General features: G+C 26.8%; 2 protein-coding genes across 3 annotated transcripts in view; one reads left to right on the forward strand and one right to left on the reverse strand.

Moving 5' to 3' along the window:
- LOC119678799 (complexin-like) overlaps positions 1–24,361 on the forward strand; it is a 250,284-nt gene that overhangs the window by 212,207 nt on the left and 13,716 nt on the right. Inside the window, exon 2 of one of the 2 annotated variants that reach the window (XM_038090859.1) lies at positions 21,960–22,126. In XM_038090859.1, coding sequence (XP_037946787.1) covers positions 21,960–22,126 — 167 coding nt within the window. The remainder of the gene's footprint in view (positions 1–21,959; positions 22,127–24,361) is intronic. The other variant, XM_038090860.1, reaches the window with a different exon arrangement.
- LOC119678796 lies at positions 6,309–9,974 on the reverse strand. The gene is made up of 2 exons (XM_038090855.1): positions 8,355–9,974; positions 6,309–7,294 (listed from the first exon to the last, which is right to left on the reverse strand). The coding sequence occupies exons 1-2, from the start codon at positions 9,295–9,297 to the stop codon at positions 6,366–6,368; spliced, it is 1,872 nt and encodes a 623-aa protein (XP_037946783.1). The 5' UTR covers positions 9,298–9,974; the 3' UTR covers positions 6,309–6,365.

The raw sequence follows: 24,361 nt of genomic DNA on the forward strand, positions 1-24,361 counted from the left end.
TTACATATTTTGGCACAAAATTTCACATAAGCTTTAGTCAAACTGCAATTTGATAAATTTAGATTTTGGTCTGATAAACGGTTATGAAATTTAAATTGGTTATGTATGATTTAAATAAAGATTACCAGCGAATATATAACTCCTTCACTTCTTTAGGTAAATATAATGCTACAATGAATCTTAAAATGATATATCAATATTTGCATTTTCAATATTTGCATATGTTCACATATATATATCATTATTAATATATCATTGTCAAACTTTGTATATTTATTCTCTTCATATATGTAATTATAATAATTTTACAAAACAATTTCCTATCTACATAAAAAGGTCTTCAAATCAATTAATTGTTATCTGTAATTAATATCCCTTTATAAATTATAATTTAGCTCTATTTACATTCATAGAAAATTACATCTTAAATTTGAAAAATATTAATATTATATTTAAATAAATATAAATAAATAAATATGAGTTGTAATTTTTCAGATGGTAGTGACTATTATATTTAATAGAAACTAGTTTATTTCATAAAGAGGTTTTTTCGAATAGTAGTGAACTACAACAACAAAAATTTATTTTATATTATTCTAATTAATTGAATTTTTAGCTGACCATACAATTTATATAAATATAAAATGAATATAAATATAATATATTTTGAGATATCATTCCCTATTACCTGCTCGAACTTAACAATATTTGGGGACAACACAAGACTAAATAATTGTACGAGTTTCTAATAATTAATTTTTGTTTGAATTTAAAAACGAATATTTGAGAAAATGTATTCTGGAAAAATCTCCTATAGAATTTATATATCTTTGAGATGACACTACTTGTAACATAGATAACGGATAATATTACAGTATACAATATAAAGACTAAATTATTTTATAATTTTTATAACACTATAACATTATCTTAATATTTAATGAATAATATTTTATTTGATATATTATTAATTCTATTTTGAAGTGGTACATCCGCATATTGGATTAAATACATAATCATAATATTACGAAATTCAGGATGGAGCCCTGAAATTACTTGTGAAAACTGACAGACTTACCAACACCGCGTTAACGAATCTCAGAATGGTTACAGGCTCCTCGGGGAGGTATACAAATCTGAGTCAGTTATTACTTAGTCTGATAAAGTGATAAACAATAATCCAGTCAAGACGTAAAGAGGGGTTTTGAAGATACTTCGAGTTAATAAAGAGTAAATGTGCTCAAATGCACTGACACAAATGGCTTCAACATAAATAAAGATTTCTATAGTACCTTATGTGTCAAACAAGAAAATTAAAATATTTGAGAATATATAGCCATTTCTTAAATAACTTCTTTTAAAATATTTGCTACTGCTTTTTATACTTTTTTTATACTTTTATACTTGTGTACACTTTTTTATGTAATTAAAATGATATAACAAATATCTGCAATCAAGTAGTTAATAGTTCTAACAAATTAATGTACTGTCGCTATCATTAACAACAACACTCTTGCTAAAGTCTATTATCCTAAAAACCGAGTAAACCTATTGCCATTACTTAATTTATTTTCTATTACTATAAAAAATAGAGTTTTCAATTAATTACTTCATTTGTATTTATAATTTAATTGTAGTTATATATTTTTTATTTATACACAAGATATAACATAACATTCATTACTTTATATACATATGCATTTCCTTTTAAAAACCACTACTTCGCCTGAAATATTTCAAAAGCATCCTCCTTTAATCTTTTCTACATGTTTTCTTTGTTAGTTGAATTTTCTAATTACCGTCACTGAACATACTACATGCATTAAACACACTTTTTTTGTGCACTTGTTCAGTGCATTACGCTATGGATTCAGCAAATAAATCTTCTTTAGGGTTACTTTACTTTACTGCACCGAAATTACCAATGCAAAGTTGAATTAAATTATTTTTTCTTCTTGAAACTTTTTTCACTCAACGTAAATAGATGAAGCCTTTCTGCAAATACATTTTGTGATTAAAATGGGGATGTGTGTTTAATTAAGTCTTGTAATGAATTCTTTTTGAAATTAGTTTATGTTTACCTAAGTGAATTTTTATTAAATAAAACTAAGCTTTTACAAATTTTCAAATTCTCAAACATTGGAGGATGTCGTACCGCATCTATTTTAAGTTCTATGTTTGTGCAGCAAATTGATATTTACATCTGCTTTAGTGCATACTAAACCATTTTTGCAATGTGGCTGTGTGGCACATATTCTCTTAGATACGTTTAAATATGTATATCTATTTAAATTCTTGTATGAAAAGTTTTTTAATTAAAAGTACACATAGCAGCGCTTACGGGAACTTAGAATGACATTTGACATATTTAAATAATTAAATTAGAGCACAGAGAATTAAACTTTTACAAGAGATTAAGTGTATTAGAAGAAGAAGTTTTTTCGCAAGAGACTATATGATTTAAAAAATTTAAATAGGCTCAAACATTTAAGGAAGAAAGTATTCTATAATACTTATAAAGCTAGTTTATACTCACTGTCGTGCAACGTCATTAGCATATTTTTGTATGGATTTGGAACGAATTTGTATAGAAGTTGCCAGTAATGTGGACTTGTGGTTCACTGCTTTTACGTATACCGCTGTTTAACTAATCGGCGACTAGTTGTGTTGCACATTTACATATTCTCTTTATGTTTAAAAACATTCTTTCTAATCATTTCTAAAACATTTTAAATTATTTTTATTTATAACTTCAATCAATGACTCCAAAGATCAGTGATATAATATAAAGTGGTTAATATTATTATTCCCATTATATGCTTTAAAAGTAATTTGATAAACACTTCACGTTCAAGTGATGTTATTCATTAAATAACAAATTACTATCCTTAGAGATTTATATTTACAAGTTCATATTCTCTCTAACGAGTATTACCGATTTAATATTATGTGGTGAATATTAGCACATTCGCATATTTACCACGTGCCTAAAACGCGATCTTGTAAACGGATCTTAAGCATGTTAAAAATATTATTATTTGAGAGAACCACTGTAACTCATTGCTAGCATTGTGTAGATTTATTTGTAAGCACATATTCTCTCTAATATGTCTTACCAATTTATTACAATGTGGTGAATATCTCCAATTCACCACATGATCAGAAAGTGATGTGGTCAACAATATTTAAGTATACAACAGGTCTTGTTTTTTGAAACTTTCAATTTTTTAAATAAATTTAGTGCTTTATGTTTTATGTTAAATTTAATTAATGCCACGTAGACAAGTCTCTTAATGTATTTTAGTTCTAAAGTACTACGACACATTAGCTGTTAATTATGTTAACTACTTTACCCATTTTTATTTAAATACCTAAATTGTTTGAAACTTAAATTAATATTATTTACTTCAACCCATATACTACCCAAAAAGTATTAAACAATCTTTTCAATACATGAAATGAAGTAAGTAACTTTCCTCGCCACAGTTCAAAAATTTCTTATATCTGCGCATATAAGTAACAACTCAATACAGTTCAATGGACCGACTACTAATAAAGAATTGGCATTCAATTTAAAAATATATTTATTTTTTATTTTAAAATATAAACAATTGAAAAATAACAACAAACTTAAGACACACATACTTATATATATAAACATAAAAACTTTTCCAAAGCTCCCTTCCACATATGAGCACATTTGTCTTGGCATGAAGAATTACTTATATGCCAACATTTTCTTACCGACAACTACAACAACCAAATGACATACACAAACTGCCATTTCCAGGCATACTTATAATGCTCTACTTTAACTGAGAGCAGCAAATGTTGTTGGCAGGAAACAGTTTAGAAAGTACATTTCATTCCTGAAATATCAAATTTCCGTTTACTTACAATCAATCTAAAGGAATTTTACAATCTTTTCTTGATTTTTCCTTTCTCTTAGCCATAACCACTTGTTGTAACAAGAAGGATACTTGTAAGCTTGATAGACGCATTCACACACACAAACGTAAACGTAAACGCAAACGCACTTTTAATTTGATATGTCTAACAACTGGAGCAGCAGCACTTGAAAGGATTTCGTATTTCTGTTTTAAACAGGATAAAAAAAAAAAAACCAAAAAAAAAAATAATGGAACATGAAAAATAAAAGCTTAGTTCAGCATCTGTTGCTGTTGTTCATGTTGATTTTTATACTGATTCTGTTTCTAAATCAGATTTTGATTTTAGCTCTTTATAGTTGTTGGAATGGTCGTTGTTTTGTGTTTTTTTCTTCCTTATTTTCATTTATCAACTTGTCACTCGGGCATGTGTCTTGCGTTTTGTGTCCTGTGTCCTTTACACTGTTATTATCAGTGAAAATACTAACATTCCTTATCCCCCTCGTCTTACCCAATATTATATTATTTCCTGTGTTTTGTGGTAAATTCTTTGGCTCTTATGCAATTTAAGTTTTACTGACAGCAACCAACAATTGTGTAAGCATTTTAGTATTTTTTTCTTATATATAGTATATACTATATACTTTCCTTTATTCTAGTAAAATTCCACAGGGACACTCAAGTACATTAGTAGGAAATTAAGCTGACAATGAACTGAACTGAAGTGACAACCGACAACCGACAGGCGACAGGACACTTTTTACTCTTTGCATTTTGTTAAAATTTAGTCATGAAATAAAAACTAAAAATAAAACTTAATGCAAAATTAAATTTTCATATATTCATCAAATAAAATGCTTGAGTTGATTACACAAAAGTATACACAAAATTATTTTAAAATTATTATAATTTTAATTAAATGTTTAAATAGAAGTAATTGTATTCAGCAATATTTTGGTAATTGGTTAGGAAAAGTATATTTTATTGTATACTATTATCGAAATATTATTATTTCGATAATAGTTTATAGTCATCTTCAGAGTACTAACGTAATACAAATTTTAATCAATATAGCAACAAATTCAATACATTGAACAAATATACCAGAGAATATCTTTTCTCTTCTTCTTTGAAATATACCATACAATGTATTGTTAAAAAGTATTGCCATACCGGAAGAATTGGGTGATTGTGTCATTACAGTGGTGTTTTATTCAAAAACGTTTTGTTGATTAAGCAAACTGATACGTAATGGTACGTTTTCATCGTAAGAAATCCGCAAGTCGTCTCTTTTATTTTTGATAACTTTCTTTTCCCAAAATGTACAAATAAGCTCCAGAGTGTAAAATTTTAAAACTCACGTTTCTTTTTTATCAAACCTTTATTAGACATAAAAAAAAATTTGATTAATAGTTATTTTTATATAAATTTTAATTTTAGTTTAAATGTTTACGTATATAAATAAGTTTGACATATATAATGCACTCATTAATTAAGCAAATTGGATCTTGTACGAGATCAGATCATATTAATTGACAAATCAAATCATATCAAATTATTTGATCATATCTTAAACTTTCTTACACTTGCATAAATACAATATGCTTTTTAATTTACAATAATCTCTTATTAATATTTAATAATTAATAATATAATCACAAAATAATAAGTTTAAAATTAATATTCACTTCCTCCATTGGCTACTAGAGCCAACGTCATAAACGTAATCACAACTTGACGTAGTTTGACGTAACAACATTACGATTCATTGACAGCTGTCAGAACAAATACAAGCACAAGAAATGTAAATTTCTGAGTTGCAATAACAGTGCTGTCAATTGCATGTTGCGGTAATTACAAAAGGAGGAACGCAATCATAGGCAGCACACCCACGCATGAAATGTGGCCCCACTTAAGTGCAATAACCAAGACAAAATATACACACCAATATATGAAGAAGTTTCATGGTTCCATGGAAAGAGTGAAACTATTGAAAAGCAATTAAATTATAAATTATACCTTATTTGCTGTTAATAAAAAATTCTGTATAAACTTCTCTCTCTGCCACATGAAATATAGAATAATGTAGGAACCCATCCATAACTGCCAGCTAACGTCAGCCCTGACGATGTTGATGGCACAGTTTTCCAATAAATATTTAATCGCTTATAAACTAATGATTTGTATTTATAAATTACTGTCCAGGGCCGTAATAATTTTAATAAAGAAAATTCCAGCACAGTGCTAGGCGATTAAAAGTTGGAAGCATTTAAGACTTCAGTTTTTGCCAGTATTTCAAAAGTGCTACGTGAATTTTGTAAAAGAATGGAAGGTTTGTTTTAGTAAAAATAAAATTTTAAATATAATATAATTTTTAACAAATTTATTTTTATTTTAGATATAATCATATTATATTTTATTATTATTTTTTATAATTTAACTAATTCACAAAATCATATTTAAAGTCATTGAAATCGTTTATAAGACTTTGCAAATATTTCTTGCATATAAATCCTCATTAATGCGACAACCAAATGCCAGTGTAAAAGCCTGTGAGTTTCTTAAATATCTATGCACTAATTCTTTCTGTTTTAGACTTGGATTCAGTCTGCAATTTGTCATAACCGAGCCCACAAAGTATAATTTACGCATCGATAATTGCAATCTGCCAGCTGCCAACAAAGTATCCAGACGTCTCATTAGTAACAGATTCTTCTGTTGCCATTGTTCAAAAGCATGCAACGTCTGTTGTTGAGCGAGTAATTTCAACACCAAATCATTGCTATTGTAATTGGCTGCTGCAGTATTTGCTGTCTGTCTGTCAATGCAATGTTTAAAGATGCCAAACTCACGTTCTGAATCCATGCTACGCCATGCCCCTGGCGTAGTTGAACTACTACCGGTAGCTATCATTTGCTCTGCGAAGTGTTCACCGACCAAAGCATAATTGAGTGGTGTGCTCAGATTTTGTTGCGGTAATAGTGCATTAATTGCCAAGAATATCTTCATGAAGTCCGTAGCCGCTTGACTTACCTCAATTGCGTTACCGGTAACACGTGCACTCGCACGTTGCTCTTCTTTACGCTTTTGAGCCAGAAATCGTTGTGTCTTTTCTAAATTGCGATAAAAGTTCCTTTTTGTTATTGTTACTGTAGCCAAGTCAGCATCCAACTTCTCATCACCATTTAATGTCAAATGTATAATGCGACTCTGAAATTGCTTGGAGTTTTGTTGTGACATTTCATCAATCCATGCGGTTGATGGTAATAATTCTTCATAGGCACGTCCTAGATCTGCGTACATTTGTGCCATTTGCACTTTGTCTACGGAAGAATGTACGACGACGTGCTGATAGACAGGTTCAAAATAGTTCTTAGTAAGCATCTGACAGTTGGAACTGCTTTTGTCTAAAAAGAAAATTGTTTGTTAATATAAGAGAAAATAATTTAATTGACAGCTCAAATGATAAAAAAAGTATGATGAGTAAAAGTACAATTATAATTTCTATTATTTCTTCTACAAAAGAGTCTATTTTGTATTTTTCAAGTAAAAATATTAAGAATCTTAGTTTAAAAATATTATGATTTTTTTTCTAGCATAAATAAGTTGTTACAGTAGTAATATTTAATACTGAAATACTAAAATAAACTTTAAACTTAACTAAAATAATATTTATAACAAAATTATGAATGAAATAAATAAATAAAAATAAATATTTGAATAATATTATAATAACAATATTAAATACTGAAATTTTAATAAAATAAATAAATAAATAAAAATAAATATTAATATATTATATATTTGATATATAATGCAAATAAAATAGAAATATATAACACAATAGTAGTAAATAAATAAATAAATATTTAGTATTTATTTAATATTCTATAATAAACATTTATTATGGCACATAAAAAACCATTTGTACTTAAATACAATAACAATATTTAACGCTGAATATAATATCAATGCAATAAAGGTAAATAAATAAATATTTAATATTTATATTACAAATGTTTATTAAAGCACAAATAAATCTGTTTGTACTCAACTATAATATCAGAATTTAACACTGAAATAAAATAAAAATAAAATAAAAATAAACAATGAAATAATTATAAATAATTACATATAAGTATAATATTAATATTTATTCAATATTAATATAAAAATAGTTCATTATTGCACACATATAAATATATTTATATGTCACTAAAGCATCATTGTTTAATAACGAAGTATAAAAAATAATAATAAAATAATAGTAAACCAACATAAATTTAATATTTATTTAAAAATAAATAGTAAATCAATGAAAATTTATAATTAATCTACTAGTAATAAACAAATACATCAATATATCAATATTAGCATAATAGTTAATATGTGTATCTTCATCAACAAATAATATCTTTAAAATATATACAAATAATGTGATGGTAATAACTCACGATATAAACTCACCCATTAAATAGTCAATCCATATCCAATTCAACAAACGCGTCATTGTTGTGTTTTGCAGTAAACCAAATAATTCAACCAATTTTGGCATTTGTCTTACCAAGACAGTATCGCTAGGTTTAAGTGGCTTGCCCAAAATCTTCTTAAAATATGCATCCCAATCAATTTTTAAGGCTGCAGCAGACAAAGTTAACTTAAAATCCACATAATTGAATTCCAATTCACCATCTGCCACCTCGGCTTTTAGTATCTCACGACGACTTCGCTCGAAATTTAAAATTTCTAATGCCACTAGACGTGCACGTCCTGCATCCACCGCATATTCCTGCAAAACTTCACCTGCCAATTGTTCGTACTTACGCAAAGTGTAACGTGTCGAATCATCTGGTTCAAGTAGCACAGTACGTTTATTTGATTTGATATCGACGCGATGCCGGAAGAAATATTCTAAACCCACTTCGTTAAAAGCCCCAACAACACCCATCCAAGTCATATTACGTCTTTTTCGGATCATTGCCGCACTATCGTCGATAGCAGGCCAACCACCACTAAAGCGATACATAAGCGTACTCTTCAGATCGTCAATGGTGCGTGCATGCTTGCAAGAATCATAAAACTGCTTAAGTTTCAATTCAGCATCAAGCAGCAGTTCATCATTGTCAGCTGTTAAGAAATTATCAAACTTTTGCTGCTCCTGCTGCAAGCGCTGCTCATATTGTGCCTGCGTTGTATTCAAACTTTTACCGCACACATACCCATAAAAGTCCTGACAGGGACGTTGATTTACATCGACCCAACGCTCCAATTCGTATGAATAATACAGAATGTCATTTTCAATATTGGCTGCGGCGACTTCATTTATCGTTGTCGGTGGCACTGCTGCCAAAAGGCAAACTAGTAACGTTGCCGTCACTGTCACCAACAACTGACACCCTATTAATGACATTTCGCTGAGACGCGTAAAATTCTTAAATTCACACTTTGTGTTTTTTTTTTAATTTTATATTAAATTTCACAAGCGGCACATAAAGACAAAACTTTCTAAATTAACATTCCTTGTCTGCCACAAGTACACTCCACTGAACGCGCTCCACTGACAGCCACCAAATTTGAAAAGTTCGCAGTTTTCGCTCACAGTTCAATTCTGGCACTTGATGTTCAATAAATTGTGTTTTTCACAGATACAAAAACTTCCAAAAGACGACGGCACACTTTTGTTATGAAACTTTTGCAGTTTGTTTGTCTGCTTCGACGCTTATTTCGACACTAATGAATTCTTTGTTTTGGTCTTTTTCTAGAGCTTCGGCGGTTATTTGCGGAAATTATGTAAATTTCTACAACGCGCTTGGCTTACAGTTCACACTGACTCTGCCACCTTCCAGTCGATGGCTTAGCATTTACACACAAATTCGTTTGTTTCCACTTCCGCCTTGAATCGTCAATTTTTTTCTATCATTTTTAATCGCTTTTCCTTCTATGCAACACTCGTCTACTCGTCTCTTTCAGAATAGCTGCAGTTTATGCGAGCACCGCGAATTTCTTTCCGTACGAATGGACGGTGAAGGGATTTCTTGACTCGAGTGCTTGACGTTGTCGAAAGCCTCGAATGAGTAATTTAAATTTGTCCATTTTCAAGTTAAATAAATTAGAAGCAATTTTTGTTTTATTCATATTTTTACGGTATATTTTTATTTGATAAGACAAGTCAGAGGTTACGTGTGGTCTGCATTCTTGCTTGTAGTAAACAGAAGTGAGTCTTCTATAGTTTCCTATCATTTCAGTACACTGAACAAAATTCTTATAAAATAAATTATTTACTCAAATTTTAATAACAAAAAGATGAATACTTTTTTAATAAAAACAATTTTTAATATTCATATGTATGTTACACTTATTTAGTATATAACATAGTATATATGTTATATAGTATATAACATAGTTCTTTCCTCATGAAAACTGCCATCCCGAAACTTTTTGACTACTTACTCAGTGCAAATTATTTGAATAATAGATAAATGTTATCAAATAAACTATACTATGTTCTAAATTTGAATTTGAATTGAATTAAAAAATAATTTTTTTTAGTATTATAAAAAAAATATTGAAGTTAAATACTAAAATATTTTAATTATTTTTTTATATATATACTATATATAATAAACAAGTTTTTAAATCAGTTTTGAAAAGTACCCGTACCCTAACGATAACTGTAGACTATAAGCGAATAATCGGTACAAATAAAACATAATTTTTTAAAAGCTGTATTATATGTATATATATATATATAGTCATCTTCAGGGTACTTTTTAAAACTGAGTTAAAAAGTTTTATATTATTTACCACTGATCTATTTCACTCGGTTTAGAAATATATAAATAAAATTTAGTAATTCATACCATTAATTATTAAAATATTTTTATTCAAAACATTTAAAATATTATTATTAATATTATTATTAATATTATTATTATTATTAAATTTAATATTATAAATACCAATTCATTTTTGCCGTGTAAGCAAATTTATAAACAAACATCGTATTTAAAAAGTCAATTCAATTTAAATCCACAAAAGTATGATCTTGACCAAGATTTAACTTAAATCTAATATAATTGCTCCTCTTATCATATTTAAGCGCCAGTCACTATAAGTTGATTATTTTAAAATAAAAAAAAATAAACTTTTAAAAAATATGTTTTTCAAATCAAACGGTCGCGTATGTTTTTTTGTGTTTATTTATTTATTTATTTTTTTTTTTTTGTAAAATGAATACAAACATTTTAAGTTGTACTAGAAAAATTTAGTGACCTATCTATCTCAATCAACATATGCTTTTTAAATGTCAACCTTATCTGATGTACTTACATGGGTTAACTGCAATATAATTCTGTAATCAATTGGTTAAAGCAATCAAAAAAAAAAAATTAATTATATTAGACGGTAAAATGCATTAAAAAATTTAAAAATGATTTATGATTTTATTAATTTATTAGTTATTTATGTCTAATGATAAGGTCTTTATTTATTTTAGCAAATATAGTCTCTATTTATTAAAGAAAAGTTAGAGTCTTTGTGAACTATAAGAAAAATAGGTAAAGTAGGGACCTAATTCATTTTAGAAAACATAGAGTCTTTATAAAAAAATTCCAAACACCATTTTTTTTAATAAAATAAAGTATATATTTATTATACAAGTGATAAGGACTCAATTTATCATAGCATTTAATTCTTATTTACTATAGAAAGGAGAGTGACTCGTTTCACTATAGAATAAAGTTTTTCTTTATTAAAAGAGTCTATTATTAATTCACAGAAAAAATGCAATCTCTACTTATTACAAAACAGATAGATTATATATATATAATAAAAATTAAAAAGTGTTTATTTATTATATAAATGATGCGGTCTCTATTTGTTGTATTAAATATAGGATATCTATTTATTAAAAAAATTTTAATTTTTATTAATATCTATATTTTTATATATATACGTAAAAAATGTATCTATTTATTATAACATAGTGTTTCTTTTTACTAAAGAGAAGATTTCTATTCGCTATAGAATAAAGTTTCTTTTTGTCAAGATAGATATAGATGAAGTATATATTTATTATAGAAATGATGACCTTTCTATTTACTATGGAATAGAGTTTCTATTTGTCTATCTATTTATAACAGAAAATGTAGAGTCGCTATTTGTAATAGTAAAGATAAGGGTTTCAATAGGGTTTCAATTTATGATAGAAAATATGGAGTCTCTATTTATAATAGAAAATATTGGGTCTATATTTATGATAGAAAATATTGGGTCTCTATTTCTGAAAAAAATTAAAGGGTCTTTTTTTATGTTAGAAAATATGGGTTCTCTATTTATGATAGAAAAAGAGTCTATATTTTAATAGACAAGAGGGAGTCTGTCTTTATTATAAGCAAAATAAGATCCGTTTTCGTTATAAAAAGAGTTTCGTAAATATGATCTCTATTTTAGAACATTCCAATTTACAAAAGCAAAAAAAAGTTGGTATTTCTTATACTTTTAACAGTAATAAATGCATAAATTTTTCTAATTTTTAACTTTAATCTGTTTAAAATCAAATCAACAAACATATGCAATGACAGTCGAAAAACAAAATAAAGCTAATATGAAACAAGATATTACTATGAATAAATAAATATGAATAATGAATAAAAAATGGCACGAATAGTGGATAACAAAACATAGAAACTACAATGCAATTTTAAAAAAATATAAAAAGTGCTAAACATGATGACAATTGCACTGAAATCTCTGTTATTTCCTAAAAATGCATTACAAACTTTATGGCAGAAACTTTCTTCCTTCGTCTTCTGGTTGTACCTTCCACTACTATATTCTTTATAAAGTTTTCTTTTATTTTTTTCTTTTTGGTTTTCTTTCTTATTAATTTTTTTTTTTTGTTTTTTATTTATGCCTTCAACTTGAAGCTTTATAAATAATAATTATCTACTTTCACAAATGTTGATAGCGATTTGTTGGTAGCCTCTTACGTCTACGTATTCAGAACTTTACAGGCTTTGGCAGCACTTCCCTGTGCTGTCGAACAATGTGGTTTATTTGCTTTTCTTCCATTATTTCTTTTCTCGGCAACTTGGCATGGATTCTGTGAAGATTTTTCATCTGCAATGGTTTTTGATTTGGGATTTTAATGTTGCGGCAGTTGGAATTGTGTTGAAATGTGGAAAATGCTTTAAACGCCAAGCGAGGAAGTTTTCCCCTCTTTATAGGCATTAACTGCACAAAAAAAAGTTTTTTATTTTTTATTGCAGCTTTTATTTAATTTTTTATTAAATTTCCTGTGCAAATTTTATTCTATATAATTTGCAAGAATAAAACGAAATGAATTGCAGACTTTTTATAGAGGTTTTTTTTATTTATTTTCCGCGGCAAGCTTGGACCAAATAACTAGAAGAACAACTCATTTTTGTGTTTCCAATTTTTATTCCTTCTTAGTCCAACTTAATTAACCAACATTTGTTGTTACCATTTCCCGATGTTTTTATGCAGTTTTTAAGGCAAAAAGCTAGAGAAAAATCCATTTGCAGGAATAAAAATCCTTTAATTGCTAATTAAATTTTGAAATGTTTTCAGTCTGCTTTACTTATTTACTCTTTCATTAAAGAAATTTAATGTGCATCCACCGTAAAATTAAATAAAATGCATATTTTTATGATTTTCATTATAGCAAAATTACCAGAATGTAGTTTTTGTTAAAGGATTTCAATGAAAATAACGAGTAGCAAATTAAAGAAAAATTCCGCCTTTTTAACAATTAGTGCTTCAGTAAAACTGTAATATAAAAATATTAATTAGAGTAATAATTTAAAAATATTAATTTAAGTAATAATTTCAAGAAAATTTTTTGTTACAAAGAAGTTATTAAATTTCTTCTAAAGTCTTAAACTTAATAAGGCAACTGTTACGGAAGTTTTAGTATTCAGTCGCCATTCTCTTTAATAATATTGGTACTAGATTTTCTGTTAGAACTTCCTACAAGAAAATTAATCCCGAGTTGAAATCATATACTAAACTAGTAACCTTTGATTCCCTGAAAAAATCTCAGGACCCTCTTCAATTAAATAAAGTGTCATTCAGTAATTATGAACGCAATGTGAGTTTTCAGACTCCATTTTCTTTACTGAAAACTATTAAAGAGTAATTTAACAAAAATTTATATATTAATGTAAATACATACTTCCAATCTTAATTTTTTTAAAAATAAATACTCAAAAGCAAGAATTTTTAACCATTAATCGGCGTCAAAGATCATTGGGCCATAAAATATTGTATATATATCTGTAACGATCACATTTATTGGAAAGATAATGGTACCCGTTTTTATAAACATACAACTGCATTTTTTACTACTACTTGTAAAATACATTAAATATTTTCCAGTACTTTCCCTTTCGGCATTATCCTTTAGATTGAAAAAAAAACACTGCTCTAGAAAATTATTTATATTGTGACAATTCAAGGTAATGCATAATTTTTTAATAGCAATTATTTGAATAGTATATTACTCTTTACTACAGGTAATCAATAATTTTACTCAATTTTCTTATAATTTTATTTAATTGCATTTTCCGAAGCAAGAAATTACTTTTGACACTATAGTAATGACAAACTTTTTGTGACAGCTTTAAAAATTTCCACGGTCTACATTTTGATTATTAAACTGAAGTCTCTCTCCTTATGTCGACAAACTGCAGCAAGTTACTACATTCTGGATAAGTACATTCGTAAAAGTTTCCACTAGAAAGACGTTTTTTTATATGTCAGTCACAAAATTCACAAATTTCTTTTACTGTAGGCAGCTTTGAATAGAATCTTTTTATTTTAAATGAAATCGATAGTTATAAATTTTTCAATGGCATACTTATTATTGGAAATATACTTGCCCTTTACATTGTCATAACTATGAAATTTAAGCTGCTTATCAGCAGTTCTACACAAATTGGCTATTTTCTGTTTGACATATACGTAGACCGACATGAAGCCATAAATAAAATTCTTTATTTGTATAAATAATTTTCACATAAATATTAAAAAAATCTTGCACAGAAGTTTATTTGTATTCAATATAGTATAAACATATTTAAATAAGAAACTAATACTTCCAATTTTTGATAACTTGAAATCAGTTCATTTATTTACCAAAATGTTAGTTTTTATTTAAAGAATGTTATCTGCAGAACTCATTTAACATTAATGTAATTAAGTATGTTAAGTAGTGGTGGGCTATGTGTTCTACGCAAAGTTTGCATTTATTTTTAAAATCTGTTTGTTATTTTAAATATCTATTTCTCTCCCTCTATTTCTGCTCTATATTTATATTTCGTCTTTCTTTATTCTTATCCTCTGTCATAAGCTGTAACATTTTATTGATATTGCTGTGAACTAGGTTACTTGTGGCCGTCCTCAAAATAGAAATGCTTTCTCAATTTCTTCATAAAAGACAAATATAGTTTTTTAATATTCACAATAAGTAGTCCCTATCATCAAATCTATATAAATCATCAAAAAATAATTCTAGTTAGTGTTCACGGTCAGTGTCCAAAGTTAGTGCCGAAAGTCAGTGTCCAAAGTCAAAGTCTGATGTCAGTGTCCAAAGTCATTGTTCAAAGTCAGTGTCTACAATCAGAATCCAAAGTCAGTATCCAAAGTCAGTGTCGAAAGTCAGTGTCGAAAGTCAGTATCCAAAGTCAGTGTCTAAAGTCAGTAACCAAAATCTGTGTCCAAAGTTAGTGTCCAAATCTTTGTTGAAAACTTCAGTGTTGTTGATAATAACTTGAAATTAATTGCCAAAGTCCACAAATTTGTTTCAATATTTAGTGATGATATTAATAAATGAAGCCAAATCTACATTTAAGTTATTTTAATCATCAATTTAAGTTCTTGCCAAAAACGATACATTTTACAACTCTGTCACATAAGCTACATATCCACATTTAAACTAAAGTGGTCATTAGCTAAACATTTCACAATCTCTAATTACTGTAATTCTCTTCTAAACTAAACTACAAGAAAAAAAAATGCAATTAATTATTAAATTGTAAAATGCATTAAGCGTTAAAATTTTATTGCGATCATTATGACACAGATAGTATAAGTATTAAGCGTATAATTGTAATTATACGAGTATATGACAAAACATAAAATCATGGAACTTCAATATGAACACTAAAAGTACTTAAAGTTTTACTGCCACGCAACTGATAATATGTTATCAGTTAAAATACAGTAAAAAACGCATTAAATTTATGTTACAGCACTGCACATGCAACGCTGTTAACTCACATGAACGTGAGCATTTATTTATATGTGAAAGTTTTGTTATCAAATTATTGTCACATACCACCAACAATCGAATAAGTGAAAACAATAAAAATTGATTTAAAAAATGTTGTTTTTTTATTGCAAAATATTTAACTGCAATTTTCATGCACGTCGCTTAACTCCAGTCTGTAGACGAAAGTACCAAAATTAACACGTGAACCGCAAATGTCTGTTGACATGAAATCAGCGCATGGGGCTTGTGGGCGCAACAATATGGACTGTTATTTACGGATTTCATGTGGGGTTACATTTTGTATCGCTGTTAATAACAGGTTTTTATGTTTGGATTTTTTTTTAATTGTATTTTTAATTTTTATAAACAAGTATTTTTTATTGCTGAGACTTAATATTACATTCACATAACATGACCTCAAATTTTACACATACTCAGTCAGAAGCGTTTTCTCTCTGCACTTAATTAGATTTTTATGTTTTACATGTGTCATGCAAATAGCAATTTAATACAATGAGACATTATACTTAAAATAAAATAAAATATAATTATACTTAATTGAGTATTTGTGCTAGAAAATAATGGTTTCTGGTAAGAATATTTTGTAATTTTTGTTGAAGTTTTATTATTTATTTTTTGGGGAACATTTGATCACATGTTCGAAATATTAACATGCAGAACTATTAATTGAGTTTTCTCATTAATTCGAAATGCATTAATGAGTGCATTTAATTAATGATTCCAGTACATGACAAACCAAAAGAGCATATTAACTAAAAAATGTGTTAAAAATTTTGTGTATATAGGTATGTATGCACTACTCACAATTAATAAAAAAAAATTAAAAACATTGATCTGCATATATTCTGTATTGATGATATATATAAATGCAATCTTAGAATTCTTTTTAAATTCTGAACCTTATAGTAAATGCCATAAACAGCAAATGTGGTCCTTATAGTGTGAATACGCAACGCTTAATGAACTATAACACTTTTAACAATATCTCTAACTGCTACTACTGAGTACCGGAAGATTTTACTTAACATTTTAATGCCATCAGTGCAATTTAAATACCTATAATATGCTTCCTGTATTAATCATGTTTAAATGTCAATTAATCATGTTTAAAATACAGTGAGAATATATCAGTGATTACATATGTCATATACTTTTATGAATGATACTGAAAGTAGACTGTGTATTTTTAAATAAATAACTTTTTCTAAATACAAAAGCTTTTTCTGGTTTCAAAGTCGACAAATGATAAAATTGATGGACTAAATTAAATAATCACCTAACAAATTAAGGAATCCAATTCTACTCAGACTGCAGATACTGTAGAGAAAGATAGAGAAACCGTATACCATGTGCTAGGGAGTCCCCGGCACTGATGCGCAAGCGCAAACACCTAGGAAGGTATTTCATGGAGCAAAGGGTTTCTAGACTAAGAAAGATAGGCTCTATACTGTCTTTTATTAAAGAAATCGGACTTAAAAAAACACTCTAATCCGACTAAGGGGCACAATAGATCTTTTAGGTCACAATTTATTATCCCCTTTTCATAATAATGATAATAATTAAATTGCTTACTTCTATAATGTTAATTTAGAATACTAAATATATTGTTTATTTTTCTCTTACACTTTCAACAATAATTGAAGGCCAGCATATATATATATTTGTATACAAAAAATGTGTTTATAAGATATAATTTTTTCCATATTATGGTTAAACCATAAATAATAAATTATTGTGGGAGAAGAATAATTTTAATGTGTTAAAAAGTGTTTTAATGAGAAACAAAAACAAAAATAAAAAATATATTATATATATTATTATTATTGTGTATATTCATTTGTATGTTTATGAGCTTTATTTTTATGTGGTAAAATTGTTTATTAAATATATTACCTTTTGTTTTCTGTAATTTTTACTTTATAATAAATATTTCTATTGTTCGCTGATGTTATCTGATTTTATAAAAAATGTTCCAAATCCTTGTTAAAAAACAAACCCTTTGTGGTTAATAAAAAACTTAAAAATAGTTAACAGCCACTAACTTTAAAAATAAATATAAATAAAAATTAAATTCTCATTAATCAAACAATACCTGCTATAGCCTTAAGTAATGGAGCATAAAAATATTATAAAATTTTTTTTCAATACATATTATTCATCAAATGCTCAATTACAAAATAAACCGCAAAATATGGAATTTCAACCAATTTTTTCCATGCTTTTTAATTTTTTACACAAATTTTTAAAATTATTTATGTATTTGCTATAAAATATGCACATTAAAGAAAAAAAAAATGATAAATAAATCTTTTGTTTAATATTAATAGCTATAAAAATACCAAGTGCAATTAGGAATGATGAAATAAATATACTGAATTTTTATAACAGCTTAATTTTTCATCTTCATAAATTTTTCATATGATTTTAGAGATATAGTTTCTGATGGTAAAAATACCGTGACATTCAAGTATTACTTTGTTTGTTACAAACTATTAGACTTTACAAAATATTCTAAGTGTAAAAGTAGTTTACAGTTAACGTCCAGAGTGCTATATGCGAAGACTCTCTAGATCTGAGTTGTACGCTGTTCCACATAATTTTAATCTAAACGTCCAGAGTGATATCTTTGAAGAATCTCTAAATTTTAATTGCTGTCTGTTCCACATAGTTGTAATCTAAACGTTCAGTATAATATCTTTAAAGAATTTCTAGATCTGAGTTGTTGGGTGTTCCGCATTGTTGTAATTTAAATGCCAATTAATATACAATAAGTATTGCTTCATAAACAATTTTATTATATTTTCAATGCCGAAAGGTGAATTATTGGAGAATAGTTTAAGTATTGTTTTATGAACAATTTTGTTAACGTTAATGTCGCCAACACATTAACCTAATCTTTAGTTTTGCTTTTTTTTTACTTGAACATGGATGTTCGAAGTCAGCCTTATTACTAAATATAAACCAATATAACTAGACTTTAATTTAGTGGAGAAAATTTGAAATTTTAATATATAACAATAATAGCAAAAATATTCTTCCATACATTCATAATATTCCCAAAACTTCTGCAATATAATCAAATTAGAATGAGAACTTCAAAAAGTTACAGGATTCATTTAAAAAGGTCAACAACTGTTGACAGCTAAACTTTTATAATTAACTTAATTAAAAACACTTGAAGTCTAAACTGTTTTTGGTTGTTTAGGCACATTGATGGCTGTTTCCTTTCATTAAAACCACTCAGGATATAAGGCAGCCATAGCATTTATAACTGCCGCATTTGATACCTCATGTTGTAGGAAATTATACTAGAGCACACAGAAAAATAAAACAAAAAAGCATAATAATACTTAATTAACTTCAATATTCAACAAAATGTAATTAAAAAGAACAGCAACAACAACAATGGGAACTATAACAACAGCAACAGCAACAGGAACAGGAACTGAAACAACAGACATAAAATAAACTGCAGTTACAAAATGGCGAAAACTTGAAGTTAATTGATGCCATACAATTTTGGATATGAGCTCAGTTAGGAAAAATGGCTCAAATTAAATACTAAAATGTCAAACTTTTGACTGCTCTCAACAATTTGAGCTGTTGACGAAATTTAATTTAATTAAATGTTAGATTTAATCTCATTAGAAAGAAATGAAATAAATTTGTTGGAAATTTGTGAATAACAGGAAGAAAATAATGTAATTAAATTTAAATAAAAATAAATAGAATTAAATTGCGCTTAGATGAATAATGAAGTATACGTATTATTATTGAAAAGAAGGGATAGTGCACTGCGACCTAAAAGATCTATTGTGGTTTTTAGTCGGATTAGAGTGTTGCTCCAAGTCAGATTTCTTTAATGAAAGACAGTGTAGTGGCTATCTTGTATAGACTTGAATCTTTATGAATCATAAAATACTCTCCTAGGTGTTTCTTCTGCTTGTGCAACACGCGTGGACCTTTTTCACTGAGCAAACTTTCTACAATAAAATTCTTATTTTATATATATTTTTAGTATTAATACTAAACTATTATTTCATAGAACAAATATTACAAGTGAAAAAAAAAACTTCTATAGTATAGTATTATCAGTCCTTAAACAAACAAAATTAAATTTTTAAACAAATAAATATTTGCACATAATTTAATTAAATATTTAAATATTTAATAATTTATTTACATACTGTTTAAGTCATAGCTGAAAATAAGTCATTCGTTAATTGACTAAGAATGCATTTCTACAAACAAACCACACTCTACATTGTATCCTTTTATACTCTACCTAAGGATATCTCCTTTATATAAATTCAAATAAATCTTTCAGCTATTTGTTCAATAGCAGTTAAATGACCGCATTTATGAAATATTGGTTGAGTTTCAAAATATAATTAAACATTTGAAATATTTACAAACCAAACCACGATTATTATTTTAAACAAAACTGACAATTACCTCAACGAAGAATAATTATAATATCTGATGTATAAATTATTCAAAGGAAATAAAATATTTAATATGAATTTGTACGTAATTATGAAGTACGAAGATATGAAAACAATTAAATGAATAAAATATTTAATTCCTTTTTTATGATTAATGATATATAAAATATGTTTAAATTACTTTTAAAGAAATTCTTGAAAGTATAAAGCTTTTAGATTCGGAATTCAATTAAAAGTGTATTAAAAAAAAATATTAGTTAATCTGCAAGTAATATTACTTCATCTTAATGTAAATGGATTAATGGTTGTATTAAAAGGCAATAAAGTTTAAGAAACTAATTTTAAATAAAAAATCTTTTACATAGTACTAATATGTAAATATTTTCTGATAAGCTTAATAAAACAATTAAACAAATTTCCTATAGCAAAACAAATTTACAATATTGTTGAGCTTTAAATTTGTATAAAAATGCATACAAAGGAAGACTAACCGCAAGTTAAATTTCAAGTTAAATAACTATATAAAAAAATGAACTATATATAGATAATAAACTTTTTTTAATTATAGAATTATAAATTCTTAAAAAATTCAGATCTCTTCAACCTCTTTGCAAAGAAGCTAGCATATCATACATGTTGAACACAAACTTACGGTTCAACCCGCTGACTCTACTTTAATCAAATAATCAATTATATCTTTAATAGTTTTTATAAACAACAGCTAAATAATTTTTTTAATAATTTAATTAATAATTTAAGAATATAAATAAACTATATGCTAATAAGATTGGGGACTTTTTTATTGGTGCTGGCGTAACGTAACTGACACATACATATAGTTTCTTACTCACCGCGATTAACACTTAAACTTGATCTAACCTGACCTAGGCACGTACAAAAATTTATATTGAACAAATTTAATAATTTTTGTTGTTGTCTTTCCTTTACTATTCCAATACTTCTAACTTTTAAAAATAACTCCTTTGTCGTCATAAAAAGCGTAGCTTATGGCAAAAATAATGAACTTTAACAAATTTATATACAGTTTATTGTAAAAATAGAACATAATATTAATAAATAACTATAATAAATGCTAAGAACTAATAATATTTTTAAATAATTTAAAATATTAATATATCATATATTTACATTAATTAATTAATAATTATAAAAATAATAAAAAAATTGTATATTATAAATAAATATTAAAATAAATGTATTTTTGTTTAATGCCATGTATGATAAATATTCTTATATGTTATATTAAATATTAATGTATTTTATTAATATCGAAATTATTTTTATATATTTTAGGCGCCGTAGGTGGTGATGGCGGTGACGATGCCGACGATAAGGAAAAGGCAGAGGAGGAGGAGAGAGAGCGTCAGGAGGCCATACGCGAGGCTGAAGAACGACGAAAGGAGAAGCACCGTAAAATGGAAGAGGAGCGTGAAAAGATGAGGCAGGAAATTCGTGATAAGGTAATATTTAAATAAATATTGTTTAATAGGCTTAATAATAATAGCTGTGTATGGAAGATAACTGATAAGAATGATAAGGTGCTTTTCAAAAGCTACATTTATGCACTAAAACGGCTTCTTTCTGTAATTGAAGAAGATTCAAACCTACGTCCACTTCACCTACCTACCTATCTTATTAATAATAGGTATTTGTAGTGTCTGTAAGATAATTTCTTGACTATTATAATAGCAAAATTTCTAACGTTATAGCAAATTTGTAATATATTGTGTACCTGTTAAATATAGTACTATATTTTTCCTAGGACTTTACGTTTATATCAGAAAGTCTGTGTCGGTGAGAGTTTTCAAGACGAATCTTAACCTTAATATGAATTTTGTTCTTAAAATATTTTTTGTTTTTAAGATAAATTTTGTTTCTTAATAGGAATTTTATTCTTGAAATGAATTTTGTTCTTATGATGAATTTCTTTCTTAAAATGAATTCTGTTCTTAAAATGAATTTTGTTCTAAGTTTAATTAAGATGAATTTTGTTTTTAAATTATATTTTGTTCTTAAGATGAATTTTGTTTTTATGATGAATTATGTTCTTAAAATGACTTTTGTTCTTATGGTGGGTTTTGTTCTTAAGATAAATTTTATTTTTAAGATGAATTTTGTTTTTAAGATGAATTTTCTTCTTAAGAAGAATTTTGTTGTTAAGTTGTTTTTTTTTTTTAAGATAAATTTTGTTCTTAAAATGAACTTTGTTCTCAAGATTATATATACATATCTGAATACTTACCCAATGTTAAACCTTTTTAGTATACAAACTTCATATTTAGAAGTGAAAATGAGTGTAATTAGGGTCTTGTATCTAGCTACATTATGCTTGGAAAAATTTTGAACTTAAGCACAATTAAGTGCATTCCAGTAGTTGCCTGCATTTACTTTCACCTATTATTTAAAAGCAATTAATATCTATTATAAACATATATTGTATTAATTTCTTAGATTACTAAAAGTAATCACTTATTTTGTTTACTTATTCCGATTTATTCTGAGTTGAACTTTATAATATAACATGAACCCTAATATATATGTGATGTTCGCCATTATAAAACCTTATTCCTTTCTATAATTTATATGGAATAAAATAAATATATCATCTAATATTATGTATTAAAGTCTTGTATTTTATTACAAATTACTTTTAAACGGTAATTATTAATGAAAGTGTATTTGCTCGTCATTTACATTTTTAATGACTACTTATTTATTTTTTGAGTTTATTAAAATGTTGAAGTGTCCTTGCACGATTAATTATTGGAAAAATCTTTTCAGTTTATTTCACACTGACCACTTATAAAATATATACAATTGCATATATGTGAAGAGATTAAAGTTTTTTAAAATAAATTTTATTTATCCTCAACAAGAATGGATAAAGGCATATTTTCATTAATAAAGTTATTCAACAAAAATTATTTAAAAAATGTATGCGTTATTATTGATGATACCTATTATGTTGACAATATATGACTCCATAATGAATACATAATGTATATGATATAAATGCCGCAAGCCTTCTACAATAACGGAAAAGTATATATGAAACTCTTTAACTTTTATTAATGCAAAGAGCAAAGAAATCCTTGCAAGCAGTCATTTTCATTTTCATTGTCCTTGTCATTGAGCATTTTTTCATTGGTTGGCAAGCTTTTAACCAAAATCGTGTCGGAAATGCCGTTGTTTATCAATAAAATTACAAGCAAAAATATTTTTTCACTCGAATTGCATAAATTCCCATTTCGGGCATATCGTTGAGTGTTTTTTATTGAATTTTCGGTATTTAAATTAAAAACATAAAATTCCAAATTACCGAAACAGAGACGAAATTTTATTATGCACATATTTTACATAGTTTTTCATCTCGACTTACAACTGAGTGGGGAAGTGACTTGTATATATTTCTGTTTTTATATGCGTATCTGCGTATCTGTGCGTACGTGCGAGGACTACATGTGAAGAGCCACAGTGTAAAGGGAAAAATGTCAAACGATTCATGAAAACTTTTCCATTAAAAACTTTGTAGATATTTTATATTGTTTTTCATTGTTTTACGAGAATGATTTCCTTTCTTTTTATTTTTGTTATTTATTTTATTTTTTTTTTATTTTTGTAAGTATTTTTTTTTCATCATATATAGTTTGTTTTATTTCTGTTATTTTTGCTGTAACAGTTTTGTTATAAATTTT

This window comes from Teleopsis dalmanni, chromosome 2 (genome assembly GCF_002237135.1).
Source record: "Teleopsis dalmanni isolate 2A chromosome 2, ASM223713v2, whole genome shotgun sequence".
Lineage (NCBI taxonomy): Eukaryota > Metazoa > Arthropoda > Insecta > Diptera > Diopsidae > Teleopsis > Teleopsis dalmanni.

Excerpts from the sequence above, each read along its gene's own strand:
- LOC119678796 (XM_038090855.1), bottom strand. The coding sequence starts at position 9,297 with ATGTCATTAATAGGGTGTCAGTTGTTGGTGACAGTGACGGCAACGTTA. Across the intron at positions 7,295-8,354 it reads ATGGATTGACTATTTAATGG|ACAAAAGCAGTTCCAACTGT; the intron begins GTGAGTTTATAT and ends TTTTCTTTTTAG.